At 40.2% G+C, this 27,214-nt stretch overlaps 4 protein-coding genes across 6 annotated transcripts; 1 reads left to right on the top strand and 3 right to left on the bottom strand.

Moving 5' to 3' along the window:
• Positions 1-556: 556 nt before the first annotated feature.
• Positions 557-5,478, bottom strand: LOC135333580 (triosephosphate isomerase-like). Its single transcript, XM_064528563.1, has 6 exons — positions 5,234-5,478; positions 2,095-2,218; positions 1,847-1,931; positions 1,280-1,412; positions 1,001-1,171; positions 557-868 (listed from the first exon to the last, which is right to left on the bottom strand). Exons 1-6 carry the CDS (start codon positions 5,349-5,351, stop codon positions 750-752), a joined length of 750 nt encoding a protein of 249 aa, XP_064384633.1. The 5' UTR covers positions 5,352-5,478; the 3' UTR covers positions 557-749.
• Positions 5,479-10,710: 5,232 nt separating this feature from the next.
• LOC135333578 (crk-like protein) lies at positions 10,711-16,941 on the bottom strand. Of its 3 annotated transcripts, none has more exons than XM_064528559.1 (8): positions 16,787-16,941; positions 16,607-16,723; positions 15,446-15,565; positions 15,093-15,234; positions 14,882-15,019; positions 14,558-14,689; positions 13,490-13,573; positions 10,711-11,059 (listed from the first exon to the last, which is right to left on the bottom strand). In XM_064528559.1, exons 2-8 carry the CDS (start codon positions 16,705-16,707, stop codon positions 10,937-10,939), a joined length of 840 nt encoding a protein of 279 aa, XP_064384629.1. In that variant the 5' UTR covers positions 16,708-16,723; positions 16,787-16,941; the 3' UTR covers positions 10,711-10,936. The 3 variants fall into 3 exon arrangements, with proteins under 3 accessions (XP_064384629.1, XP_064384631.1, XP_064384630.1); XM_064528561.1 differs by having other exon boundaries at positions 16,881-16,939; XM_064528560.1 differs by having other exon boundaries at positions 16,607-16,736; positions 16,787-16,923.
• On the bottom strand, positions 16,907-22,194 carry LOC135333566 (serine/threonine-protein kinase PLK1-like). Its single transcript, XM_064528545.1, has 13 exons — positions 22,034-22,194; positions 21,825-21,937; positions 21,512-21,619; positions 21,240-21,461; positions 21,079-21,191; positions 20,922-21,017; positions 19,269-19,496; positions 19,027-19,169; positions 18,815-18,904; positions 18,601-18,754; positions 18,467-18,545; positions 18,247-18,414; positions 16,907-17,357 (listed from the first exon to the last, which is right to left on the bottom strand). Exons 2-13 carry the CDS (start codon positions 21,921-21,923, stop codon positions 17,100-17,102), a joined length of 1,758 nt encoding a protein of 585 aa, XP_064384615.1. The 5' UTR covers positions 21,924-21,937; positions 22,034-22,194; the 3' UTR covers positions 16,907-17,099.
• A 41-nt stretch (positions 22,195-22,235) lies between these two features.
• Positions 22,236-26,822, top strand: LOC135333575 (uncharacterized). The gene is made up of 5 exons (XM_064528554.1): positions 22,236-22,503; positions 22,557-22,690; positions 25,367-25,536; positions 25,738-25,888; positions 25,973-26,822. The coding sequence occupies exons 1-5, from the start codon at positions 22,392-22,394 to the stop codon at positions 26,486-26,488; spliced, it is 1,083 nt and encodes a 360-aa protein (XP_064384624.1). The 5' UTR covers positions 22,236-22,391; the 3' UTR covers positions 26,489-26,822.
• Positions 26,823-27,214: the final 392 nt, after the last annotated feature.

Genomic DNA, 27,214 nt, shown 5'->3' with positions numbered 1-27,214 from the left:
TGACAACGTACTGGTGACAGTTATTTTTTAATGTCGCATCCTAAATGGAGGTAAAATGTATAGCGACACTCTAGCATTGATTCTAGCCCACTGGAAAATACACGTTTTTAAGCGGCTAGAAATCGAGGCAAGTAGAGCTACCTCCAATTAGATTGTGCGACCCTCTAAATAAGTGACACCAGGTCTCCAACATAATTTTTCAATCCTTTGGCTTCATAATTATTTTATATTAGAAAGTTAAGTGTAGCCTTTAATAGATATTATGGAATTTAGAAATGCAATGTTGTCGTCAACTAGATAAATCTCTATACTCAGTAGACAAGTGTGAATCCACTACACATACATGTACCCAGAGAAAACTTACATAGCAGCCTGTTGTTTTGAACTCCTCAACAGTTTCTGGCTACTTGGGACTCGCCTCTGACAAGTGACAGATCTACACTACACTATTGACAACACTACACAAAGCTGTAAACTGAAGTTTCAAATGAGAATACAATAATAATTCTGAAACAAGAGGCTAGGTTCAGGTTAGCTAGCTAGCTGCATTTTAGCATTATCAGCAAAACAACAAACTTTGACCTCAAATAATGTGACATCAGCAATAATGACTATGTACAATGTAGCAGATTTGCAACTGCGGTTTAATTATGACAAGTTGACATTTAAAAGTGAGTGGGGACCAAAACCTTTGACATGTCCCTCGCACAGATTCTACATGACAGCAAACATTAATAATCTTCTAATTCTTAGTCTTGAGCGTTGACTATGGTGACAAAGTCTGGTTTGAGCGAAGCTCCGCCTACAAGAAAGCCGTCAATGTCTGACATGGCAGCAAGGCTTCTGCAGTTACCAGCATTCACAGAACCTACACAGCAGCAAAAGAGGAAATGATATCAATTAAAGCACATGACTGTATGTAGGCACTTTACTCTCCGTATGTATATATACGCACATTAATTTTTTGCAATAATATACATGACTCCAATATTAGGCATACCTCCATAGATGATCCTGGTCTGTGCACCTATCTGCGATGAAATGGAGGAGAGAGTCTTTCTGAGGGAGGCGTGCACCTCCTGGGCTTGCTCAGGGGTGGCCGTCTTTCCCGTCCCAATGGCCCACACAGGCTCATACGCTACCACGACATCACTCCAGTTAGACACATTATCTGGGGAGTGACGTTAATCATTGATTTTTGTCCTCACAATGAGCAAAGGAAGATTGTATTGATATTATAAGTCCCCACTATCACTTATCTAGAGTGAGTGAGTCATACCAGCGATAGCTTTAAGTTGTCTGGCGACCACTGCCTCTGTTTTGCCAGCCTCCCTCTCTGAGAGGAGCTCTCCAATACAAGCAATGACCCTCATTCCCTTGGACAGGGCAAATCCAACCTTCTCCCCAACCAGCTGTAAGTGAACCGAAAGGTGACAGGCACAGTTACATGTATATTTACTGAGTTCCAAAAGAAAGCACCACGGGTGCTGATGCCTCAGGCTACTGCTAATACACACAATGTACAATATTGCACATTAATTTGGGAATACTGCAAAATAGTGAGAAATGATTGACGATGGCCAAAGTTCAAAAGTTCGAAGTCCATAATTAATGGCTGCTAAACAGTGCAGCTTTGCAGTTATCGTTCTAGTGCAGAGCTAAATACATGTACTAAATGTACTAAGTAGAGTCAGGTGAGTAGACTCAGGAATACACAAACGTACAAACAAACCAACAGACTACTTCGTCCGCTGGCAATTAGTGATCGAAGGTCACGGTTAATGATAAAAGGTGCTGGTGTTTACCAGTACACATACTACATACTAAAAACAGTCTTCTAACAAACCTCATCGCTCTCTCCGAAAATGTTTCTTCTCTCCGAATGACCCAAAATGACCCAGTTCACTCCAATATCTTTGAGCATCAATGGGCTAAAAAGAGAAAATTGCATTGCTTGGGTAACCGTACCTGGTACAGCTACAATGTACGTTCACTGAAGCGCACTATCTAATGAGACCTGCCTAGCATGCCATCCTTGAAATCAAATTGTCAATTAAGACATGTAGTTTAGATTGTAGGCAAACAGGTCAATACCTCACTTCTCCAGTGAAAGCGCCCTTCTCAGCCTTGTAGCAATTCTGTGCAGCCACACCAATGGACACTGGTAATTTCTGTCTCACGTATTGCAGGTAGCATGTCGGAGGAGAAACTACCACCTCTGGGGAAATGACACGTACATATTATTCAGACATTGGCCAAAGTACACTGTAGATCTTTATACTTGACTAAGGTGATGACACAGCTTTTTCATCCTTTTTTTGTAGCAAATAGACTACCATTTCTCAACAGCCAAATAACAGCACATCTTTAACAATTCATTACCCTAAACTTTGTTGTACCGTATGTAGTTGATGTAATTATACAGCGCCACAGGAAGTATTTTATGAACCAACTCAGACTGAATGCATTAGGTACTAAAAAAAGCCAGCGGTTGCAAATTTCCGGCACTTGCAGTTGCCTCTACTTTATATTATGTGCATGCATATTATTTGATGCACATAATTGTAGCAGTGCTATATAACTCTCCTGTAAAATAATTGGTAAACTGCACTCCACGTACTAAAAGATTGCACTAGATACCAGACTAGCTTTTTGCACCACTTGTACATAACAAATAAATTGTGCATAATATGAGTGATGCAAGCTGCGCTGTGCTGCTAATGCCTTGCGCCATGTTTTGCATCGCTCAAAAAGTATCAGGTACTATAATTATAATTAGTAGTTTGCTGTTATAATAATTATTGTTGTTTGCAAATGTTGACAATGAACCCACACAATCATTTAGAAGAGGAGCTTCAAAAGTCTATCTGATGGCTTGATGAATGATCTTCAGCATGTAGAAGTTTTAGTAAGTATTTTTTGCATTTTCCTGTCAAAAAAAGGGGGTGAATCTGTGGTCAAGAGTTCACAAGGGCTGCTTCTGGCAGTGAAGTGTAAAGTTTACTTGCGCTGAGTTCGGTCCTGGAATTTATGTGGTAAATTATGGCTTCATTATTTTATGCTTTATGTGGTTATGCCAGGGACTTCTGCATATGCTAATTTAGCTTCGATCCCAGCCCGCACTTCACTCAGGGAAGTGGGCTTGGTATCGACTGCTTGCGCATGCGCCAATATCCCCCCGGTATCTAGGGGCTTTGGATAACATCGTATATGCCCTATGACATCACAACGAACGGAAGTGGATTGAAGGAAGTAGATAGAAAGTTCGATTGAAGGTTTCTAGCCCATCGGATAGCATTCTCTGATAGCTACCCTTAGCCTGCTATGTTAACAAAAGACTCACAGCCTGCAACAGTGTGGATGATGATCGTCTGAACGGAGTGAAAGCTAACTTTGGTGAAAGTCTACTATACTACTGCTACTCAGAAGAAAATAGCTGTACAACAAAACTTACACAGCTCTGTCTCTAGCTAGCTAGCTAGCTATATAATTATAGCTCTGTGTATGACTTTTAGGATATTTTCTCTGATGAATCCAGTATTATAGGAAATTTTATGGGGAAAAATATCCAATAATTTTGCGCATGCGCAAGCAGGCCTTCTTTTCTACTTCTATGAAGGCCGGTGAAGGAGGCTAGTGCTAGTTGGAGCTTATCAGCTCTGCAGCAAAATTAAAGATAGCAGTGCATTTAACAAGGAATCCAATGGTGGTATTAGCCTCGATCCCAGGCCACACTTCACTCAGGGAAGTGGGCCTGGTATCGACTGTCTGCGCATGCGCTAATATCCCCCCGATACCGGGGGGCTTTGGATAACATCGTACATGCTCAGTAAAATAATGACATCACAACAAACGGAAGTAGATTGAAGGAAGGAAGTAGATAGAAAGTTCGATTGAAGGTTTCTAGCCCATCGGATAGACTCACAGCCTGCAACAGTGTGGATGACAAGCGTCTGAACGAAGTAAAAGTTGACAAGAGCCTATATGGACAGGCCACGCCCATTTAACACTAACTTCGGTGAAAGTCTACTATACTACTGCTACCATAGATTGAATAGGGAGAGGGATTGGAAACGGAAGTTATCGAATTACATCCGCGTTACACCGGGGTGTAATCGAGGCTGTGTATAGATCTGAAAGTAAAATCTAGGCTAGATAGTACCGCTACATTTGTACTAAAACTTGCACTTCAAACTGACACTTGAGACCATATGGGACACAGTACACCGATAGGTTGCACAGTCTTAGCTATATTAGAAGCATTCTAGGTACATAAAGATCTCATAGCGTGACAAAAAACGTTTTGTACCTCTAGCTATCTTCACAAAAGTCAAAAACGTGTTTTTTCTTTTCCAACTGATGCTCACCATTAGGGGGCATGAGAATGATGTTTTAGGGGGGCTCTGAATATCTTGTAGTGATCAGAATTCATGAAACATTGTTTCCCGCGTGTTGAGCAACCGTAACACGGATTGACATCAAAGGCTCTCTGGTGCCATGCTGCAAATGTAATGTAAAATGTCACGTGACGCTACTTCCGTTTCCAATCCCTCTCCCTATTCAATTTATGCTGCTACTGACCTATCAGAAAGAAAATAGCTGGAACAGCCTTCACTGTAAGTCAAACCATAGATAGAAGAAAGACTTAGCGCCGTACAGTGGAAAGGTGCTGCCAAGAAACCAAGTGGCCTTGACTGTTGCATCATCAGCCTCAAAAAACTATCCGCGTTTCGTCCAGGGTTTAATCGAGGCCGCCTACTGTACGTGGAAAAAATGGCCAAAGACACGAAAAAGAGACAGATAATAGTCTTACTGTCAGTGTGAGAATCCTGCTGCTGAAGTTTAACTTCTATTTGATACTTTAGGCCATTATGACACACAGTATCCTACTTATTTAGGCAGTTCTAGCTATAATAATAATTACAGAAATCCGAAAAAGAATGTTCTGTAACCTCTAGCTAGCTACAGTATTTCCTAGCAATCTAAAAACTTCTGGCATTTTTTACTACTTACTAAACAGAAGTTCGGTATGTGCATTTTATATGCAGCATGTGATCCGTTGCCAATCCATTTAACTCGATCTTTTATATAATTACGGTCAAACTAGCCATAACTCGAGAAAGAAGTTTTAGTTTAATTGTAAATCCACAAATCAAAATCGCCTATAGAAGCTGTTGCTGTAATTAGAAGATGGTATTGTCATATGCACTGTGTACATGTATAGAAGGATCACCTGAGTCATCTGATAAGTTTTCTGGTTTCATAAACTCAATGATGCCATTGATTGAGGCTGTGTCCCCGTTCATTTTCCAGTTGCCTCCAACAAAGAATTTCCTTTCACGAGCAGACATCTTTCTGATATGATAATACTTTTACAGAGGCTTGACTGCTTCGCTGTACTGCACCTCGGTACTGCACTGACTGGTATACAGGTTGCCAAAAGGCTTTGGACACGCATGGCATCATCATGGCGCCCCGTCACGTGTTTAGCTGCAGACCACGCCTTCCTGCTCCCAGAGGAGGGGCTGGAACCATTAATTTTGACCTTAGCTTATTAATTAAGGTCACTAATTAGGAGGACTAGACTAAGTTGTTTAGTGCCTGTAGGCTTTGGGGGGGGGGGGGGGGTCAAATTTAATAGCTGATTTTGCTCAGAAGCAGAGATACAAGTCTTGAGGCCAGCTGTGCGTTGAAAAGCCGCTCGAGGCTACTAGTATAAGAGCACTGACTTGTACTTGTATCTCTGCTTCTGAGCAAAATTAAAATTTTACCCCCCCCCCCTGCAAAATAAGCTTACAGGCACTAACAACTAAGCTTGAAGTAACGGTATAAGGTATAAGGTCAGACTACTAGTTTTTAGTGTTTGTAAGTCTAAAACTTTATTTTGCAGGGGGTCAACTTTTATTTTCGCCGATTTTGCTCAGAAGCAGAGATACAATCAAAAGTCAGTGCTCTTGTACTGCCTCGATATCATGAACGGCTTGATCGATCTGTTATCGAGGTCAACAAACAGCTGATTTTGAGACTTAGGTATTAATTAAACCATCAGGGAGCATAATAATTATCTTTAGGGAGCTTTGAAAGGACTGCATAAGCCATCGTTTTCGCTATTTTTGTATATACATGTATACAGTGCATGTTAGAAAATTTGGTGGGGATTATAATTATTTTTCCAAGAAAATATTTGGCGTCTGGACAATAATGATCACATTGTTTAATTGTCTTCTTTCTCATGTTTGGTATGACTTACGGTGAAGCATGATGATGATTATTGCTAGCATGATACAGGCATGATACACGTTCTCCAGGGCGTTTTCAGGCTTCTACATGGCCTGTTTTGAGGTGGTAAACGTCCTGTAACGGGACACCTGTGTACAAAGTGCATGGTGCCAATCTTTATAATAATATAGGTTTCTAATTTCGAAAGTCTATACAGTAGACTCTCGCTATTCCAGCTCTCTGAAGTACAGCCACCTCGACATACCGGCTATTAATTGGTTTAGCACGGATTGCTAGCTAGATGTTTACTGCACAAAACTCATTCTGAAGGACGGCCACTCGCTATATTCTGTATACTGGCCAATGTTAGCTGCCCCAAACTAGGTTTCCGATGTAATTTTTACAGTTTGGCAAATAAAGTTGGATTACACTTAAATAGAGAACTTCATATCCTCGAGACAAGAACCGCAAAATGATTCAAGGTAAGGTCGTTTTTAAGCAGCGGCTATTTTCTGAAATACAGCCACCTCGATCGCTATTCCGGCCAAGCTGCACTGTCCTAAGGGTGACCGGATTAACGACAGTCTACTGTATTACCGTATAGCCGGTAATTTTCTGGGGGACAAAATATTCGTGGTTTTCGTGGAGCTCAGACCACAAATATTTATCCACAAATGAAGCAACCTTTACCTGCAGTGCAAGCAGTAACCACAAAAATATTATCCACGAAGTGACTAAAATAATATTGCTTAACCATAAATTGGTTTGTCCCCCGAAAATTACCGGCTATACGGTATGTTACGATTTTTACCAAATGAAGAAATTCAAACTACTCCCAGCATAATTATTTATCAGAGCCTAAAATAAACTGGACACTAAAATTATAGCCACAAGAACCTACCTTGTACATGTATATATAAAGAAGCAATCTCAAGAGAAATGCGATGAACACATACAGAAAAGAGGTCTCTCAAAGACAACAATAGGAGCTGGTGGAGCTACCCTCAGGACGAAAAAAGGTCAGTGGTATGATTATACAGGATGAGAACTGCCTGCAGACGATACAATTGAAGGCTATAAAGCAAGACTGGTTGCACCGGGACTTACTCAAAAGTTTGTAAGTGACTATAAATTATGATGAAACATTTTGCATTCAGGAATCCCTGAGTATTGTTGGCATTGCCCATGCAGTTGGGGACTCAAAGTACATCAAATAGATATGCATGCATGGCTCTGCTGCAACATTTCTCAACGGCAATCTTGAGGAGCAAGGTGGTGCATGGGCTCAACCAACATTTTATTTTGGGGACTCCAAATAGCAACATTTATCAACAGCAATCTTGAGGAGCAGGTGGTGCATGGCTCAACCAACATTTTAGTTTGCAAGCTTTTACGGTTTGGAGCAATTACCTCAGTGTTAGAACTGGCACACAATACTTATCTCACAAAAATTGGATTCACACAATCAAATATACTGCTTTGTGTATTATTATACTACACGGGCACTGGATGAGTTGGTGTACGTAAATGCATGGGTGTCGATTATTTCTTTGCTGCAAAGACTGATGCACAGTTACAAGAAGTGAAGAATGCTGTGGCAAAGCAGTTCGAAATAAAGGACCTGGGAAAGTCACACTATTTCCTATAAGAATGTCAGTTGTATGTCAGTTGTACAAGATGACAAAAGCAACAATATGGATTGGTCAACCTTTACTGTACGCTATAGTATCCCTTTACTGGTCAAATTGTTGTAAATTTTACAACAACAATCTGGGAGGGAGCGTGCTATCAACTTGTGAATGTTGCATGATATTGGCAGATTGGATAGTATCATGAATGCGATTATCCTTTGAAGTTCTGCTGATCTGTTCAATTAGGACACTTAAAAAAAAGAAAGTTTAAAACCAGCTATACAGCATGTAGTATCCATTGGTAGACCCTCTGGACTATCTTGGCAGCCATATAATATTTTCAAAGAGGAAGCAGCAAGCCATTTGTGTACACAGGCACTTACAAGTGGACACAAGCACTACAATAGTCTACATGCTTGCTAAGCAGTAGTTGGGCATGGCCCGACCGTCTCCCTGACGGGAGGTTGGGTTGCAAGCCTATCTGGGATTTGTTCTAGCGCCACTATAGTGGCGCCCTATCAGATTGCAGTATTTTTCACGTGCTTGGTTACACTTCCGTTTGCATCTAGTTGCAAAACAGCATGCATTATGCTGTGGTTTATCACGTCATCATGTCAGTTAACACCCACTTGAGAAGAAGAATATTCATGGCAGTGTTACATAATGCTGCAGAACAAATCCCAGATAGGCTTGCAACCCGACCTCCCGTCAGGAGACGGTCGAGGCCACGCCCAACTAGCTAAGCAGCTTAGTTGACCAGAGTGCAGCTTTTAAAGGCCACACATACTTCCATCGAGGCAGCAGCAAGGCATAAAATCGATGGTTACTTTGTGCACAGCCATTGACCCACGCCCATCTCTACTAAGCCATAGCCACTTCATTGGGGGCGGCGATAAAATCAAGCTAATTTTGGTGGGTTGGGCTCAGATGCAAACTAAAGTGATGGAACTGTTCCAGATTGTGCGATTGAACAGGAAAGGGGTATGCAAGAATTCAAACCTGTGCAACCTGACAATTAATAGCGGATGAAAATGATGAATGTAAACTAAATGAAATTTTTACTGAAGAAAACCATCGAGTTTTTACCCCACGAAAATTACCCGCTATACGGTAGTAAGACTTGCACTTAGGAAGTTGTACTTAGCCCTTGGCCATTGTCTGTGAGAGGACCACTTCTGCTTGCATGCAATTTCATCCAATAATTGATGGGCCCAAATATTGATTGCTGACTCTATACACCAAGTTAAATATTTTGTATCTAGCACGATTGTCCGATAAAGAGATCAACAACAATTACAAAAAAAATGAAAGCACCGCGGGTGCTGATGCCTCGGTGGAGGTGTCGAAGCTACATAACATAAAGCTACTAGCTATGATAGCAATAGTTTTGAATATTTTTATAAATTTTGCTACATGCAGGCAGATAGCCTCCTTCACAAGGCCTCAACAAGGAGTGCGGCCTGGAATCGAGGCTAGCAGGCAGAGAAATTCAAAGAATGGGTAATGATTGTTGTTAAAAACAATCAATGTCAAAAATCCCCGTCTAAATGAATGGTAGCCTCTCGAGACCAGCCGTTCGTTGTCTGAAAGAACGTCTGGTCAAGTTCCAATGTACAACTTGTCTAATTGGTCTAGGAATTTCTTGGATCGATAAATGGCCGCACAAGGTGTATTAGCCATGGATATCATTATGATGCTGTAAAACGCTGACTCAGCTAGACGAGTTGTACATTGGAACTAGACCAGGCGTTCTTTCAGATAACGAACGGCTGGTCCAGCCGCTCTCCTCACTCTTGCAGCTACCAATAAGTGCAGAGCTAAGTACTAAGTAGAGTAGCAACACTTGGTGAACAAGTTTTGCTATGCACTCTTCTGAAAAGGCTGCAATGGCGTTCCAACGAAGCAAAAGCAGGTATAACTCGAGAACAAAGCATTATTTTGCGTTACTAGAAGCCTATAGAAACTCACAGTTTATTGATCCATAGATAGTAAAGAAAGAGGGATTGGAACGCTTACATGACTGCTAGTGAAAACGTCACTTCCGCTGAACCATAGATTGAAGAGTTAGACTCTTCAATCTATGGCTGAACCATGCGTACTGCCAATATTATTAATAAACAAAGAAAGTGGAACAGTAAACTTCTTAGTGAAACTCTGCTTAGTCGACACAGTAGCCATATCAAAGTCATAGCAAGTAGGAGGTGATACTTACTAGCTGGTGATGAAGATGCAGTAAAAGTAAGGAATGAATTAATAGACAGTGTTTTTTACCACTGTTGGAAAAAATTCACTTTTTTTCTCACAAATGAGGTGAAGTTGATGTTTAGCAGTAGAACTGCTTGTAGACTTTTTTTACAGACGGCAAAAACAATTCTCATGAATTATTCATGTTTAGCAGTCTACACAGACACAGACACACACATAAATAGACTACCGTATAACTCGCTTGCGCATGCGCACCGAGGCATAATTACAATATTACAGTATACTCAGGTGTACATTATATGCACATGCAAAAAAGTGAACTCTACACTCATAAAACAATTAACGAATCAAGTACGTACTTGCGAGGCTACGCAGCAGGTTTGTTACCAGTGAGAAAAAAGGGACGAATGCAAAGTACATAGTGACTGCTGCTTTGGGTATAGCGAAGCGTTTGCAGCTCATGTAGCTACTAGCTCTCTAGTGTGCAAGGCAGAAGGTTTCCACAAACAAATGTTGCTACGCATGATTCTGATTCACGAGTCAAAATCCCCCAAAAATCTCGTGCTTAGAGGCCTAGTAGTTGCGTGTACTCGCATTACAACCGTTGTTGAGCAGACACACACACACACACACACGCACACTGTTGGTTGCAAAACATTTTAATAGCTGTTAGTATTGCATAATTATGAATCAACAAAATAGGAATCAGATCAAATAGCTAAATAATAGGAAAGGTCTGACATATGACATTCAAAAAGTACAAGAATGATCTCATCAGTACAGATGCAGATACACAATTATATTATACACTGTACGGCAGTAAGCAAACATAAAATGGCAGACGTGATATTGTGTTCATCTAGTCTTAACTCAAGACTATTTCAGTGACTATTGGCATCCACAACTTCGACTAACTTGAAAGGAAAATGTCCTCTTCTCCCATTCAGTTCTCCTTCCCACACTCCATTTTCATTTTGTTTTGTAACCATAATTAGTTCACCACTCTGTAAATTAGGAACAAAATTGGTGAATGTGCACACTTACGTGAATTTTGAATTGCATGTACATGTATAGTCTTGTCAAGGAGAGCTGCAGCTCCACCTTTGATATATTAAACACACCCACAAATTGGCTTGTTGCAGGCACATTTAATTTTTATGTTTCACAAGATGCTGGAAAACCATTGCACAAGCAAACTTCCAGTCTTATACATGCAGTGTTAGAAATTACTCACTGCCATCGGTCATTGACCGGATGGTTTAATTACAATGACCATGTATTCCTGCATGTGTTCCTCCATGTGTCCAGTTAGTATGACCAGGCCCAAATGACGATACAGTCAATAAAAATTATTTCTAACACTGTACAATATAGCTAGCACCAATGTGTGAACCCTATCTGTGATCATTAATTTGTGCTATTTTTCATGCTTGGAATTTGTGTCCTTCAAAAATCATCCGCTATATCATAGATTGAAGAGAGAGGGATAGGAAACGGAGTGGTGCACGTGATGATTTTACATTGAATCTGCAGTGGAGCCTCGAAAATTATCCGCGCTACACCCTATGAACGAGGCTATTAAGCACACTTTTGCCGGGTAACTCTCAAAGCTGTGTTTCCTCGAGACATAATCTCTTTCAGCAACTTAAAACACGCCTAGTCCATGAGCCACGTGTAGTACTTGCTAATGACTGACCACACCCAGTAAAAAGAGACTTTCCAATAAAGTTATATGTTCCCAAGGCTGTTTTAGAGCTATTGGAACATGTAACGTGTAAGCGTGCTGGCTATGACTACTACAATAGTTATAGACCTTGAAATATAAGTGAGTTGCACGGACTAAGCACAGTTACTTGTAGTTTATTATGCACTGAGTGTAGAAATAGATATTGTTGTGATGGCCTCGATTAAACTGAACCGTAGCGCGGATGTTACTCGAGATACAAACCGTTTCCTATCCCTCTAACTCTTCAATCTATGGCTATATACAGTACTGGCTTATCTATCAGAGGACTAAACAGTAGATAATACAACTGGACAAATATGAGCTCAAAAGGTACGTGGGTGTCATTCTTATACTAATAGGCGCAATGAAATACGTAATAATTATAGTCCAAAAAAAACACACAGCTTCACACACACAACCATGCATGAGAAGCCATACAACACACACACAGTTGTATAAATAATTATGTGCATGTACACCAGTATCAAATGTATACACTGGCACCCCTCCAACAATCACCTCTGAAAAATGGCAATCTGTGATGTAGCAGTCGAAAGCTCTGGCCCCCCCCCCTCGCACTACAAAGGCTTGAACAGTAAAATAACTCCTGCCACATTCAGTGTTTCCCGCAGACAACAATAATAAGCAGGATTTGAAAAATATGGGGGGGGGGGGGGGGGGTAAGCAGTAGAGCCGCCCAGAGGGTAGGTACAGGAGGGGGCATAGTGTGTCATTGCTATTCTGTTTAGTGACCAGCCTTGTGCACAATCTATGCAATCTAGCCTCTGCAGTACTTTCAAAGAGATTGAAAGACATTTCAGTATAGTCCCAAGGTTCGCTAGAAGCAGAAATTGACTCAAAAAGCATAAACGTGTGTGACAATCAACCATGGACACCTCTCTGTAACGGCCAAAACCGGCCAAAACCTTGTTTCCCAATGGTGTCTGTTATCACTGTACAGTAACAACCACAAAACGTGAAAGCTGTGTAAGACTGGAGGGGAAAAGCACTACTAAAAAGCATGAAAATAGGCAAGAAAAGAGCCGTACATATGCATATCAGTCTGTCACAATGCCATGATCACTGCATTATGTAATATTATGTTAGCTTCGTGAAAAGTGATAGTGTGGATGCGCTTCAAATTACCCATTATGGGTAATCGCAACTATAGTATAATTATCACAAACTACTTAATACTAGGAATCTATTTTTGTCTCAATAACTTGAGTTCAGTGACACTGTGGGTTATGCCCCCTATTGCATTGATCGAGATGGTCAGGACGTCTGAACTTGGTTCTGTACAGGCTATGGCAAATCTTTGTTTGTATTTCCAACTGGTGTTTACGAAAACATCCTGACCATACGACTATTGTGGAGGTGGATGGGAGCCTCTCCTCGCTTCAGATTAGTGTGCAAGCCTTCTCGACCAACGCCATAGAGGAAACAATTACCCACAGCTACAGAATAGATTCCGAGTAAACAACTACAATTGTTGCGATGTCATAAGCACTCGCAAAGTTGCGAATGTTGAACATTGTAGAATACATTGTAGTATACATTGTATGGTACTAAAATCCAATTTGTGTTAGGCGAGTGTATAGCAAAATTAATGTGCAGTATGTATACATGTACACCTGAGGTGTGCCATATCATTATGTACCTTTTGTTGAGCATAAAACACTTTCTAAATGAATATAGAATTGCTTACTTTGAACGAGAGAGCAGTCTGATCGTAAGGACACTCTCTGTCCATAATGGCTCTAGCTAGGAAGGGTTGGGAATTGTCCTCCACCTGTAGCACACCAAAAGTATGTACTCCATTATAGCACGCAACAAAAAAAGACAGCATGCAGCAAGTATACATGTATTGACATCAACCGTAATCTTAATCCTTAGTGGTAGCCACGCCCATGCAGTATTGGTCACACCCATATAACTACATGTAGGTTCTGAAAGCTGCTGCAGTTCTAACAATTAGTTACCACCTGGACCATTTCCATCACCTCACTGACACCACTAACCTTCGCATCAAAAGCTTGTCGCTAGGTAACAACATTAAATGAATAGAATGTCTTGTACACACAATTTATATATGTGTGTACAACTAACAGCACAGAAGAACGTGCATGTAATTATACGGTACAGGTACAGACAGACATACACCCATAATAGTCTCATTCAAGCGATCAGTACTAAATGACATACATGTATAAAAATTAATGTGCGGTTACAAGCAACAGTCCACCTCGGGCATGACGTGCACACCAACACTACGTTCCAATGTATGGTGTCCAATGTATGGTGTATACACCTCTATTCAATTCACTATTTATAATTGTATGTAAGGTTGCGTCACAAAGTTTGTGGCATACAGTTGAGCCTCCATTATCTGAACACCTGGTGTCCCTACCTCATCTGGATGGCTGAAGTATTTGGATACCAGAATGACTCTAAATGAGCCACGTCCATCAATAATTCAAGCATGCAAAATCAGCAAACGATGTCCAGAGAGCTCTTACAAATGTACTAGTCTTGGACATAATGCATCAGTGGACAGAACAAAGGTAGCAAGCTATACAGTTCTGCTAAATCAGCAACGCAAAAAGCTTTTAACCACGGGGACACTTAATGCGCGATACGTGTTTTGCTATAATTTGGTCGAATTTTTCACCCGGATTATCAAGAATTCGGATGATCGGGGTTTGGATAATCGAGGCTCAACTGTACTGAACTGCCTACAAACCAACTGACTTGGGGATTTTTCACTATCACTCACAATTTGAATATATGGAACAGGAATAGATCCCTGCCTTCCATTTTCATGTTGTGCAAACCACCACTCATCCTCGTCTTTCCTGAGCACTGTCAAGATGTCTCCCTTCTTGAAACTAAGGTCTTCTGGGTCATCCTGTATAAGAAATAAATGAACCTAGTATTGGACAGATTGCTTCAGTATTGAACAGATGTACAGCATATAACACTAGTATAATAAGCGTCACAATTGTGATTAAACACGATTGGACATTGTAACAGATATGAGTCCAAGGTATACAGGGAAGTTTCAACCACTGCTCAAATATCTGTTACTAGAGTAACTCACCGACTTAAAGTCAAACTTTCCCTTGGCTAGTAATCTGCCAATGACTGGGACAGGTGGTGGGAGTTGAGCATCTCTTGAATCAATTTGTTCAGTAACTGCTTGGCCAGCCGTGGTTTGCATAGGACGAGGATTGGGAGCCTGAACAATCATAAAACTCAATCACATGAACACAAAGCTTGCCAACAAAACGTAGTGATTAGTGCAAACTTACACATTCTGTAAGTGTTGTTGTATCTAGGAAATGCTTCTTATAGAATTCAATAACTTCAGGGAGCTCCTCAAATGACTGATCCCCTATCAAATACATCCCTCCTCTTCGTGAGATGATGTAGTGACTGACTTTACTATTCTCACTGAAAAAAGCAATATCATCAAATGTGGTTAACATGGTTGAGATGAATCACTACAAGCTATAGAGCAGTGATCATTCAGGCGACATTCCTAAGTTACAACTACATGTACACTTGCAAAACAAGGTCACTGTCATTGACGCACACTCATCACTTGGTCTGAAGCCAATGGCTAAGCACAGTGTTTTGACTGATGAGTATAAGAACAGTTTACCTGACAGACAAGACATAGTCTCCGGGGCAGGAGCTACTGTCTCGCACTAAGAACAGCCCTGGCCTTCTGCCTGCTAACAATGACTCCGTGCTGGCTCGGTCAACAGCACCGTGGTACCACCTACAGTAGAGTAATTATAATGGGATAATGGCACATTTTAATGAGGCTACAAAAAAATGGACCCGATACTGCTTGTCAAATACTACGTGGAGACTATTAAAGTACACTTTACGTGAACACTGTACATATAATATTATGTTTGTGTGTCATACACATACACACAGTAAAACTAGTTGAAAACTAACAAGGTTCTTGGGACTTTGCCAAGCCAATGACAGAGCACTATGTTATTGACCTACCGTAACACACCACTACTAGGGGTATGTATTAACACTCTCAATAGAGGGTTCAATATCAATTAATGAATAGTACAGCTCTGAGATCATTTGCTTTTTATGTTTACTTTTCGTTTATTACATATAGTGCCATTTGCACAAAGTGGTCTGGTGCAGTTAAAATGAGCTCACCACACTATAATACTGTAATATTATGGTAAAGTTGGCAGTTTGAACAGTAACCTAAAAACAAAATCCAGCTTCTACATGTATACTGAAAGTGGAGCGACATACGTAACAGGTGCAGTTACTATGATTAGCCAATGTAAACACTTCAACACAACAACAAAATATAAAACACACAGCTTATACACATGAGAGTGTACACTGATACCCACACAGTATTCATGTTTTGTGCTGGGCACCTAAGTATTATGGCAAGCCTTAATACTGATATGGTTATAAACATCACACTACTAAGAATGTTTGGAATTCTTTTAAGTGCTCATTGCACAAGAGTAACTTTATATGTGAGTTGCCAACAGTATGCAAATAAGGGCACACCTGCATTACATGTGTATACAAAGCTCCCCTAATTTGAATCCTCTCTGCATTATGTTACACAATACATTGTGTATACATGTACAAAGCTGACTAACTTGAAACTAAGTGGAAGGGATTCACAGTTTACACAGCAATGTGTGGCTTGATTCTATAATTATAAGTTTCAAAGAAGCTCACTGCCTTATTATAAACATTGTAATGGGGTGTACTACACACACAGGAATAGGCCCAACAGAGGACATGGCTAAAGTACAGTACTTACGCTTCAGACATCCATATTGGTTTTTGTAACTGATCCATATCTCTTTGGTTGTAAACTTTCTGATTATGATTCTTTATCCACTGAGAAAGGTCAGAGTCCATGAGCAATATTCAAGCACTGCAAAATGTACCTGATCATTGCGTTACTTACTGCTACGTATATATATCGTCAGATCCTTACCGTTGAGCTGAACGACAATGTACACACTAAGCTTTAAAGTTAAACCATAGACAGTAACTTAGAGCTCTCTCCAAACAAACAAGACTGGACTCACCCTCGCCATTTTTCAATTAATTTAGACACATACCGTAACAGTCTTACGTTTAATTAGAACATTGGTGTGACAAAATTACACATTATGACCTATATAAAGGATCTAGCTAGCTACAGAAGTACAAGGTATAGAAAGTGCACATAAAGAGACCTACAGTGTGCATGTCCTGTACTGTGTACTGTTAAAATCAAATACTTAATATGATAATTATTGAAAGAGTTAAGAAACAACAGGAGCGAGTGACGGTGTCCTCACAGAGGGTGTGGCTTTGTCACAGGGTGTAGAATCGAGCTTGGTTATCAGCCTTTCACACATTGTTTTGGCATACTTCAACCTATTGCAGATATCCTTTGAACATCCATATTTCTCAATCATAGACAGCTTGTAAGTGTGGAAATTCTTGCTTTCGTCAATGTAGCTCACTGCTGACATCAATGGACATATGATAATCTTAGTGTGATCTTGGAAAAAGTTGATCTGCAATAAAACAAAATTGCACAATACAGTTGGGTCATAATAATATTGATTGCTGTGAAGTAGCTAGAGGTACACAGAGTGCCTTTTCATGCTCGTGTTCCTGTAATTATTACCTATGATATAGCTAAGGCTGTCAACTCAAGGCTGTATAACTAAGTAGTGCTGTGCCAATGAAAGCACCGCGAGTGCTGATGCCTAGGTGGAGGTGCAAGCTACATAACATAAAATGAACGTTTTGTTTGCTGCATGCAGGCAATCTAGTCACAGGGAAACTCGAAGAGTGGGTCATCCATCGACCATGATTGTTGACGATCGATGCCAAAAGTTCAACTAAAATTAATGGCTGCATCAGCAGAGCGTTTGCAGCTCTCTTCTCACTCTTGCAGCTACCAATAGCTAGCGTTCTAGTACAAAGCTAACTACTACGTACAGTAACAATACTCAGTGAACAAAAACTTATGCACTCTTCTGAAAAGGCTGCAATAGCATTCTAAGCAAGCAAAACTTGGCATAACTCGAGAACGAAGCATTATTTTGCAAATCCACAAATTAAAATCCAAGAAAACATGGCTAGAAGCCTATAGAAGCTCTTACTTGCATTTCATTGATCCTTGAGCAGCTGTAGCGGTCTACACACACAGACAGACACAAAAACACACTGCCGTATACCTCGCTTGTGCATGCGCACCGAGGCATAAATATCATCAAGTATGTGATGTTTAGCAACAGAACTGCTCTTGGACTTTTTACAGACGGCTAAACAATTCATGAGAATTACTCATGTTGGCCCTTGTGTTAGCCTTCCAGGGCCTCGATTAAAACCACGAAGATACACGGATGGTACTTTTGTTTCCAATCCCTCTTCTACTTTCTCTATGTTTGAACTAACTTGCATGATCCCATTTGAGAGGTGCAACACTATGGCAGACCTTGTCCTGAACCAGGTCCTGAGGTGAGGTAGTCTCACCCCCTCTTCAACGGGCCTTTCTCCAGCACTGCCTCCAGCCTTCAGCAAGTGCTCACTCATGTATGAGCGAAAGTATTTCAACAAAGTGACCTAAAACAACACACATATTATAGCCACATACCATGTATAATTACAGTAATACCTTCTTGTAAAGGGATTCAGAATAGGCTGAAATCGTGTAGAATTCTTCAGCCAAATCTTTGTTGATGTATTGGACAGACCTAAAATGGGTGTAATAATTCCGCCAATGGGCAGCAACTTGGTCTAGATACTTACGCCTCATCAGAGCCTAGCAGCAGCCTAGTAGAGTCATTAAAGAGGACACCAACACTAGTATCACACAGCTGGTAGCCAAGTCCATACTTGTCACTGTAATCAACCCACTTGCTCACCCAAAATATGGGCATGGAGGCAGGATCTTCGGACTCACCTGGTTTGTGTAAGTACACACCATATCAATTACATGTTATGTATGTTCCATAAAACATACCATAGTCAGTCGGATTTTTTTCAGATGGGTTGGTGCCAACACAGTTGATCAGCTGTGTTAACAGACTGTGAAGATGCCAGTCAGCTGGGTCTGTGTGTATTTTACATTCATTACATGTAATTTGCACAAGAGGATGTGATACAAACGCGAGTTAATCCGAATCTTAAGGTACTAGATACAATTGTAGTAGAACACTATCACCTCATACTCACCGTCCGCAAGAACAGGAGTTGCTGCAACTTTTCGAGCTGCCACATTGGTTTCAGTCACAAGGGAGTTGACTTGAGCAAGTGGATGCCTGGCGCTGCTTGGTGGGAGATGAGCATTCTTAAAGTGAGGCGCAGTAGTCAAAGAACTGTTGAAAGAAAAAACATCACAATTAATGAAAACTGCACTGCCAACAAACATTTTGTCAAACGGGGAATACATGAAAGTGTTGACGATATACATGTACCTCGGGGGTAGTTTGGCAGGAATGAAGCCAGCGGTGAGGAAAGGGTCACGCAAAATATCCCCAGCAGTTGGTCTTGATGAGGGATCAGAACGTAGAAGGCGTTTTATGAGTGACCTAGCTTCGGGATTGATGTGAGATGGAATATGATACTCATTACGCTTTATCCGTTGGTAGGTATCTTTTAGACTCTCAGTCTCAAATGGAGGCTTTCCAACAAGCAGAGTGTATCTGTAAAAGTAGAGGAGCATAAAAAGTACACAACTATAACCACCAAGAGTATACAAGAAGAGAGGCGTGTTGAACTACTAACAGCACTACACAAAACAAGTACCGTAAAATTAGTCATTTTCAATTACCGCTAGTAAATGTTAACTGTGATGTCTCCGGGATGCGGTAATTGATAATTTTAGCAAGCCGTTCGCGTTCAGAGCTGCTCACTGATGGGACGTTCTTTAATCACACTTGCACTCTTTACTCAGTTAAGAAATTTGGTTGCGTTGCATAATGGATGCGCAAATGTCAATTGAGAGTTGCTCATGCAATTGATAGGATATTGTGCAGTTTTTGTTTAGTAGTTTGACATTCTTCTCTTCTTTTATCTACTCTTAATACCACTTAGTACATAACCCTTCAAATGTATCTACATGACATAATGAAAGCATCGCGGGTGCTGATGCCTCGGTGGAGGTGCCAAAGCTACATAACATAAAGCTACTATTTTTATACACATTATAATTATCACGATGTACATTTTTGCATTACCGTATATCTTCTAATTTATCGGACAGCAAAAAATAATTATTTTGGATATTGTCCGGGTATAATTGGAACAGACTTTTATAGAGCATGCGAAGTGTCCGGAATAATTAGAACAAGCAAGCAGCTGCATGCGAGCTAGCTAAGTTTAATAGAACAGTGTGCGACTGAATAGTTGCACTAGCTATCTAAAACTAGCTACTCAAAGCTATCTAACTGTAGCACTCTAAGTCTTACTTGCCTTCTATGAATGGTAACTCAACTTTTCAAGGTATTGTCCAGATATTTAGAACAAATGTAATATTAAAGTATTGGAGTGTCCGTTGTATTAGAACAAGGAAAATTGCCCAAAAGAGTGTCCGGGTAATTAGAAGTGTCCGATAAATTAGAAGATATACGGTAATTAATTTTGCTGCATGGGCAGAATCCAGGAAAACTCAAATAGTGGGTAACGATTGACCATGATTGTTGTTAAAAACGATCTGCCAAAAGTTATTAATGGCTGCATCAGCAGAGCCTTGCAGCCCTCTTCTCACTCTTGCAGCTACCAATAGCTAGCGTTCTAGTGCAGAACTAACCACTAAGTAGAGTAGCAACACTTGGTGAATAAGGTTTGCTACGCACTCTTCTGAAAAGGCTGCAATGGCATTCCAAGTAAGCAAAACTAGGCCTAACTCGAGAACCAAGCATTATTTTGCAAACCCACGTATTAAAATCCAAGAAAACATGACTAGAAGCCTATAGAAACTCTTTACTTGCACTTCATTGATCCTGTAGCAGTCTACACACACAGACATAGTCTCGCGAGCAGACTTGTCCTGAGGGAACGTCTGGTAACACACTACCGCACTGTACCTCGCTTGTGCATAATAATTATATGACACACCATGCACTTACACTATGCAACCAATAGACCAGATGTCCACTTCGTAGCTATGACCTTTCTTCCCAAGGACTTCGGGAGCAATGTAGTTAGGGGTTCCACACAGTGTACTATAAAAAAATGTATTCCAGTGTCATTATTACACCCTATTGTATGAGAAAAATGTATTACCGTTTTCGCTCTCCTTCAATCTCCACTTTGGTTGCCAAACCAAAATCACCAACCTTGACTTCAAGATCGTCATTGAGAAACAGATTGCCAAGTTTGAGATCACGATGAATGACCTGCAATTACATTTATAATAAACAAAATGTGATAGTCTCCGTGTCTACCTTTTGCTCATGGAGGTGCTTAACAGCCAGTAGTATCTGCTTGAGATAGAAGCGTGCTTCAGGCTCTGTAACGGCTTTTCTTCTTTTGTGGAGCTCCATTAATGAGCGACGCCTGCACAACTCTAGCAGGATGTACACGTGGTTCTGATCCTCGAAAAAGCCATGGAAGCCAACGATATTGGAGTGAGAGAGTGTGCGGTGAATCTCAATCTCCATGGTCATCTGTAAGGGGAAGTTTCTTAACATAACAGTTTGCTAGCTCGACTGCTAACCTTCTCCCGTTGGTGTGGCTTGGTTAGCATGGTTTTGGGAACAATTTTTCCAGCATATATAGTATTTGTGTCAACGTCAATGAGTTCATAGCAGTGAGCAAATCCACCCTGAGAATACAAATAATTATATATTTCACGGAAAATGACAAATACATAAAAATAGCAGCACTCATTTTTTTATTGTGGCAACCACACTGAAGTGACATCTAAGCCTTACATAATTTTCTATGCGCCAAAAGAAAATTGAAATTACATATTTGGGGTGTCATCTACATGATCTGTACACGCCACGCATCACAATTCATTCACTGACCTTTCCTAAAAATTTTCCTTTTTTGTACTTCTTGTTCTTAGACTCATCAAAAGCCCATTTCAGGTCCAAAATTGTGGCAGCATTGAGCTTGGAAGACATTTTTGTTCCGATGACTGTTCAACGAAAAGAAGGGTGACCGTTATTTAACTCAATTGAGTCCAACAAACAAGCTTTAAATGACTTAAATCAACTTCTTAAGCCACACTCACCAAACAGACACAGTTTAGGAAAGCAGTGCTTGACAACACGGGTACCGGGTGCTGTGTAAGGCGCAGTGGTGAGTAACAGTCTGGGAAGATCCAATTCTGTTTGAATTCTGACTGTTCACATGAGCAGTGTGACCAATCAGATCACTATGTGGGTGTGGTCAATTACCTAGGGCTTCATACGTAAAGCCACGCCTCCCCAATAGTACTCTGATGTCACACGGTCAGCCTCCAACCACCACGAAAACCACCAATATTTTGCCTCACGAAAATTACACGCTATACGTTATGTACTAGGTAGATCTAAGTTTTCTTGTTGGCTGAACCTCGGTTTATCTCTGGTAATACCGGTATACATGGTATGGCTGAGGCTACAACAAAAGATTTGCGGGGAGACGACAATCACATTACTCAAGAAAATCTCAATCCTGTTCCTCCATACTCCAAATATGTGGCAATAAGAGATTTTCCAGGCAAGAACCAAGGCTTAAAAATACTTGCAGAGGTTAATATTTTCACTACACAGGTGAGACTGCGCATGATCTGCCATTCAGTGTAGGGGATGTTATCACAGTGCTGGAACCATGCAATGTGGTGTTTTGGTACCTGGGAGAAAACAGTGCGGGAAGAAGAGGTGTTATACCCATCAACTTCCTAAAGGTAATGTTTTGAGCGACAGCAGTGGCAATGTTAATTATCCACTGTTATTAATTTGTTTCATTGATTCAATGTTTATTGTGTATAGATGTGTATAGATGTGCACAATTTGTGTGTACTATACACTAGAGTGCTTTCTCCATAACCTGACATGAAAACTTTGACGGGGTAATCGCTTTTGTTTATATTTAAGCTTGCATTATTAAAGCAAAATTAATGTCTATGAGATAGAGTCTATATACCTTGCTTTTAGTATGAAAGCAAGTAGAATTGCTTGTCATCTTTCATTTGGGAACAGCCGCAAGTAGAAGCAAGTTTACCAGACACTCAAGTGTCGTGTTCAACTAAGTTGTATGGACTACATCCACTAATTGCCGGGAATATTTTTGGATTGGATACTACTAAATTAATGGTAATACGTATGTATAGGCAATAGAAATGTCCTTACTTTGAAAATTGGTCTAATGTGTTCTGTATGGTCCGATAATACATCATGTTGTTGGAATGCTGCAAAGTGTAAAGCTTTCTCATGCATAATTAAATTACTGATGGATGTACTGCTTCAAGTTGGTGGGAAATTCAGGCAAGATGCCAAAGAGTTTTTAATTTAAGATGGAGAATTGTGTTTATGGTATGGTAAAGAGTTCTTCTTGTACAAGTATAATTATGCCTTAAAAACAATTCCAGTAGCTGGTAGTGTTCAATTCCCTATGCAGTAATTAATGTAATACTGTGGGACATAATGATCTTTGACCTGTGCATTTTGTGAACGAAAGCTGGCGTATGGGCACAGTCTAGACATCTCTAATTGAGATTATTTAATCAATTAAAGTTTTACTGAGCAATAATGATGTGTGTACATGGAGAAAGAAGAATATACAGAAGCATATCACCCAAACCTTGCTCTTCTAGCTCTGCAATAATGTTGAGCGTGGGCGGAATTATGCCTCGATTATCCTCCCACGCTCAACGTTATTTCAGTGGCTAATTGCTAAATCGAGGCATGCGTGTCGTACCTCCTCTGGTAATATGGCAAGCTGTGCTCTTGAGGAGACACCAGACATATAATTATAGGCTATTAATCTTTTATGCAAAGTGATGAGGAAGTGAGCTCTGCATGCGCATTCAATCCCACGTGTGTGAGATCCTGAGACAGCTGGAATATACAACATTTCTTCTTTTCATAAGTCCTGGTAAGCCAGTAACTACAATGCTAACAACTCTTTTTTAATTATTTATTAACAAGAATGCTTATAAACCTCTACATTGTAGATCTACATGCAGTTGCTTCTATCCTTGAAGATCATTCATCAAACCATCAGATAGACTTCTGTTTACATTATAGGCTCCTCTCCCATAATGACTGTATGAAATTCAATTCATTCATTGTCAACATAATAACACAAAGTAAACTAGAAATTGTCTGGGTATAAGACTTTTATAGAGCTTGCAAAGTGTCCGGAATAATTAGAACAAGCAAGCAGCTGCGTGCGAGCTATAGTTAAGTTTAATCATAGATAGAGTAGAGAGGGATTGGAAACGGAAGTACCATCCGCGTATCTCCGTGGTTTTAATCGAGGCTTACTTTCTAACACGAGGGCTAAACATATGATCAAATAATTCAAGAGAATTGTTTTGCTCTCTGTAAGAAGTCCACGAGCAGTTCTGCTGCTAAACATCAACTTTCATCTCATGCTGAGGCCATTTGGGACACAGGACACTATTTAGTTACACAGCCTTAGCTATATCAAAGGTACTATAGGAACACGCGCAAGCATGAAAAAGCGCTCTGTGTACCTCTAGCTACTTCACGGCAATCAAGGTCATATTTTCTTCGTTTCCAATTGATACCTACTATCAGGGGGCATGTGATTCAGTAATGGGGTAGCTCTGATATGTATGCATTGGACACAATAAGTTTCCTGGGCTTTTGCGGAGTTATGAAGAGATACATGGATGGTCCCAGAGCCACTACGTAGACTTCATTGTAAAACATCACGTGAATCACTTCCGTTCCAATCCCCCTCCTACTCTATCTATGGTTTAATAGAACAGTTAGCTATCTAAAACTACATGTAGCTACTCAAAGCTATCTAACTGCAGCACTCTAAGTCTTACTTGTCGTTTATGAATGTAACTCAACTTTTCAAGGTATTGTCCAGATATTTAGTAATATTAAAGCACTGGAGTACTCGTTTAATTATAATTTATGGATGAGTATAACTCATATAGCTCTATGGTGTTCACGAGTTTGCGATATTAAAGAGGCTTAGCTGATTCCAAACTAACCTCGTTCCTGGCCAAACTTTTTCTACGTGTGGGTTAAAATTCGGGCCTGTAACGTGGTTTAATTATTCCAATCACTTACTTGTCGCAGTCAGGGAATACGTACATGCACCTCACACTTACACAGCTACGTATCTGTGACTAGATTTATTATATTAAACCACACAATTACTCTTTGATTGTAACACTGAACGATAATTATGTAGATTACTGGTCCTATTTGTTTATCAGAGCACATGCATTGTTTGATTTAGGGATGTAACATAAAAACGTCTCTGTTGGTGAATGGTAAACATTAATATATGTATTATATTCCCAGAATATTTGTCATTCACCACTTTCCATGCTTGCCTTTCCCCGATGCCTGTATAATATTTTTATTTGTTGTATCAGCCTGTATGCGAGCAAAAGAAACCAAACCATGAACAGAGGAAGCAACGTTCCCATCACTCCATGCCGGTTCCCCCAAAAGATGTACGTGAAGTCGCACCCCCTCCACGACCACCTAGAACGAAAAGTCCTCCAGCTCCCGTAAAATCAGTACGAACCCTAACCCAAACAAGGTACAATAATTTTTCTTTCCAAGATGGTTGAATTTGTCCCAGTAAATACGAGGGGTTAATTACCGAATAAGGTAAATTCTTATTGTACAAGTTTCATTGAGAGTACGTGTATGTGGCCGGGGTACATGCAAACCAGACGGTTTTATAGGTTATGGATTTAGGCTATACCCTTCCATAACATTATGAGAACTCATTCTTTAGATCAAAGCCACCTGGTCCTAAGAAAAAACTTAAACCACCACATAAACCAACTATTCTCTGTACCCACGGCTCATCTTCAACCTGCCACTTGTCAGATTCTCCCACCTATACTGACATTGATAGCAGACCACCTGCACCACTACCGCCAGAGGTACATATATAGTTTGCGTATATTTATCATAATTGTAGGAAATGTTTTTGTCTCTCCTTTACAAATAGTAATTGTTGTTTATAGGCCCTGCCAATGCCTAAATCAGCTGAACCAGTTCCACCCGCCAAGTACAGCTCACAATTGGAGTTTACCCGGAAAAGTGGCTGGTTTAGTCCTACCTTGGAGACAGTGCTCTGTAAGAAGATGGGGAATGCCAATTTAGCTGCATTTGCCAATTCAGCTGGGATTTATCACTTTAATCACATGGATCATGCTTGCAAATGCTACACTGCCAAGTCAAAAATTGCTTTTTACGATATAGTGCAGATGTTCCATCAGCTGTATGAGAAACCTCACAAAAAATTATCTCCCCTTGAATTTGAGCTCAAGTACAACCTCCCTGATGCAAAAGGTTGGATGATTCGTCTGTTCACAGTTTCGGATCCTGGCTTAATCTACTCTGAAGAAGTGTGGCATATCGCTGTTCATCGTACCTTACAACCTGATGGACTTAACAAGCAGCTTACATTCCATTCAAAAGAACACTTTTATGAGTTTGCTGAAAAATATGCCAAGCAAGTAAGAGAAAAGAAACCTTGATAATTAATATTATTGTCGAAAACTCAAATTTTTGTGTTAATGTAGCCTTGTACCCAGGCGGATTGTCCGTCTGCTCGATTATTGGCCTGTGGACAAGGCTAGCTGCACGTTCATTAGCTCTTTGTGCATAAGCCTTGGCAGATTTTAATTGATCGTTGACATATTATTTTTTTCTTTTTATAGATTAATTATATTCACCTCACCTATTTTTTATCCACATATTTTTCTCAATTTTGCATTGATTCTGAAATGCTCAATTTTGTGAGTCCGAGTGAATGTTTATGTATAATTTTTATGTATTATAATTATAAAATCAATAAAATTAATTCTGCAATCGCAGGCATTGAATAACCATAGATACTACCGTATATAGCGGTGATTTTCGGGGGGCAAAATATTTGTGATTTTCGTGGTTGAACGAACCTTATCTTACCTGAACGACGCAACCACAAAATTGTTATCTACGAATTAACTAAATACTGCTCAACCACAAATGTTTTGCTCCCCGAAAATTACCCACCACATTAAGTACCGTATAGCGCGAAATTTTCGAGGGGCTTAATTTTCGCAAATTTCATGGGTTAGCAATCCTACACGAAAATTAAGTCCATAAAAATTTATCTTTTATCTGCTATAACGTGCAAAGATTTAAAGGCGTGGCTTCCGGTAAGCAGTCATTCCACGAACATTGTGCAACGAAATGCTTTTAGAGGCCAATCCACGAAA

The sequence above is a fragment of the Halichondria panicea genome, chromosome 3, assembly GCF_963675165.1.
Source record: "Halichondria panicea chromosome 3, odHalPani1.1, whole genome shotgun sequence".
Classification (NCBI taxonomy): domain Eukaryota; kingdom Metazoa; phylum Porifera; class Demospongiae; order Suberitida; family Halichondriidae; genus Halichondria; species Halichondria panicea.
Note: the sequence above shows the minus strand (reverse complement) of the source record. Positions and strands in the feature narration are given on the sequence as shown.

Coding starts and splice junctions, on each gene's coding strand:
- LOC135333580 (XM_064528563.1), bottom strand. CDS start 5,351: ATGTCTGCTCGTGAAAGGAAATTCTTTGTTGGAGGCAACTGGAAAATG. Junction 1,172..1,279: donor ACAACTTAAAGCTATCGCTG/GTATGACTCACT, acceptor GTCACTCCCCAG/ATAATGTGTCTAACTGGAGT. Junction 869..1,000: donor GACCAGGATCATCTATGGAG/GTATGCCTAATA, acceptor GCTGCTGTGTAG/GTTCTGTGAATGCTGGTAAC.
- LOC135333578 (XM_064528559.1), bottom strand. CDS start 16,707: ATGGACTCTGACCTTTCTCAGTGGATAAAGAATCATAATCAGAAAGTT. Junction 15,566..16,606: donor CCAATATGGATGTCTGAAGC/GTAAGTACTGTA, acceptor ACTCTACTGTAG/GTGGTACCACGGTGCTGTTG. Junction 14,690..14,881: donor GAAAGTTTGACTTTAAGTCG/GTGAGTTACTCT, acceptor TTTCTTATACAG/GATGACCCAGAAGACCTTAG.
- LOC135333566 (XM_064528545.1), bottom strand. CDS start 21,923: ATGTCTTCCAAGCTCAATGCTGCCACAATTTTGGACCTGAAATGGGCT. Junction 21,192..21,239: donor AGCACCTCCATGAGCAAAAG/GTAGACACGGAG, acceptor ATGTAATTGCAG/GTCATTCATCGTGATCTCAA. Junction 18,755..18,814: donor AAAAAATCCGACTGACTATG/GTATGTTTTATG, acceptor TACACAAACCAG/GTGAGTCCGAAGATCCTGCC.
- LOC135333575 (XM_064528554.1), top strand. CDS start 22,392: ATGGCTGAGGCTACAACAAAAGATTTGCGGGGAGACGACAATCACATT. Junction 22,504..22,556: donor GGCAATAAGAGATTTTCCAG/GCAAGAACCAAG, acceptor TTCACTACACAG/GTGAGACTGCGCATGATCTG. Junction 22,691..25,366: donor TACCCATCAACTTCCTAAAG/GTAATGTTTTGA, acceptor TTGTTGTATCAG/CCTGTATGCGAGCAAAAGAA.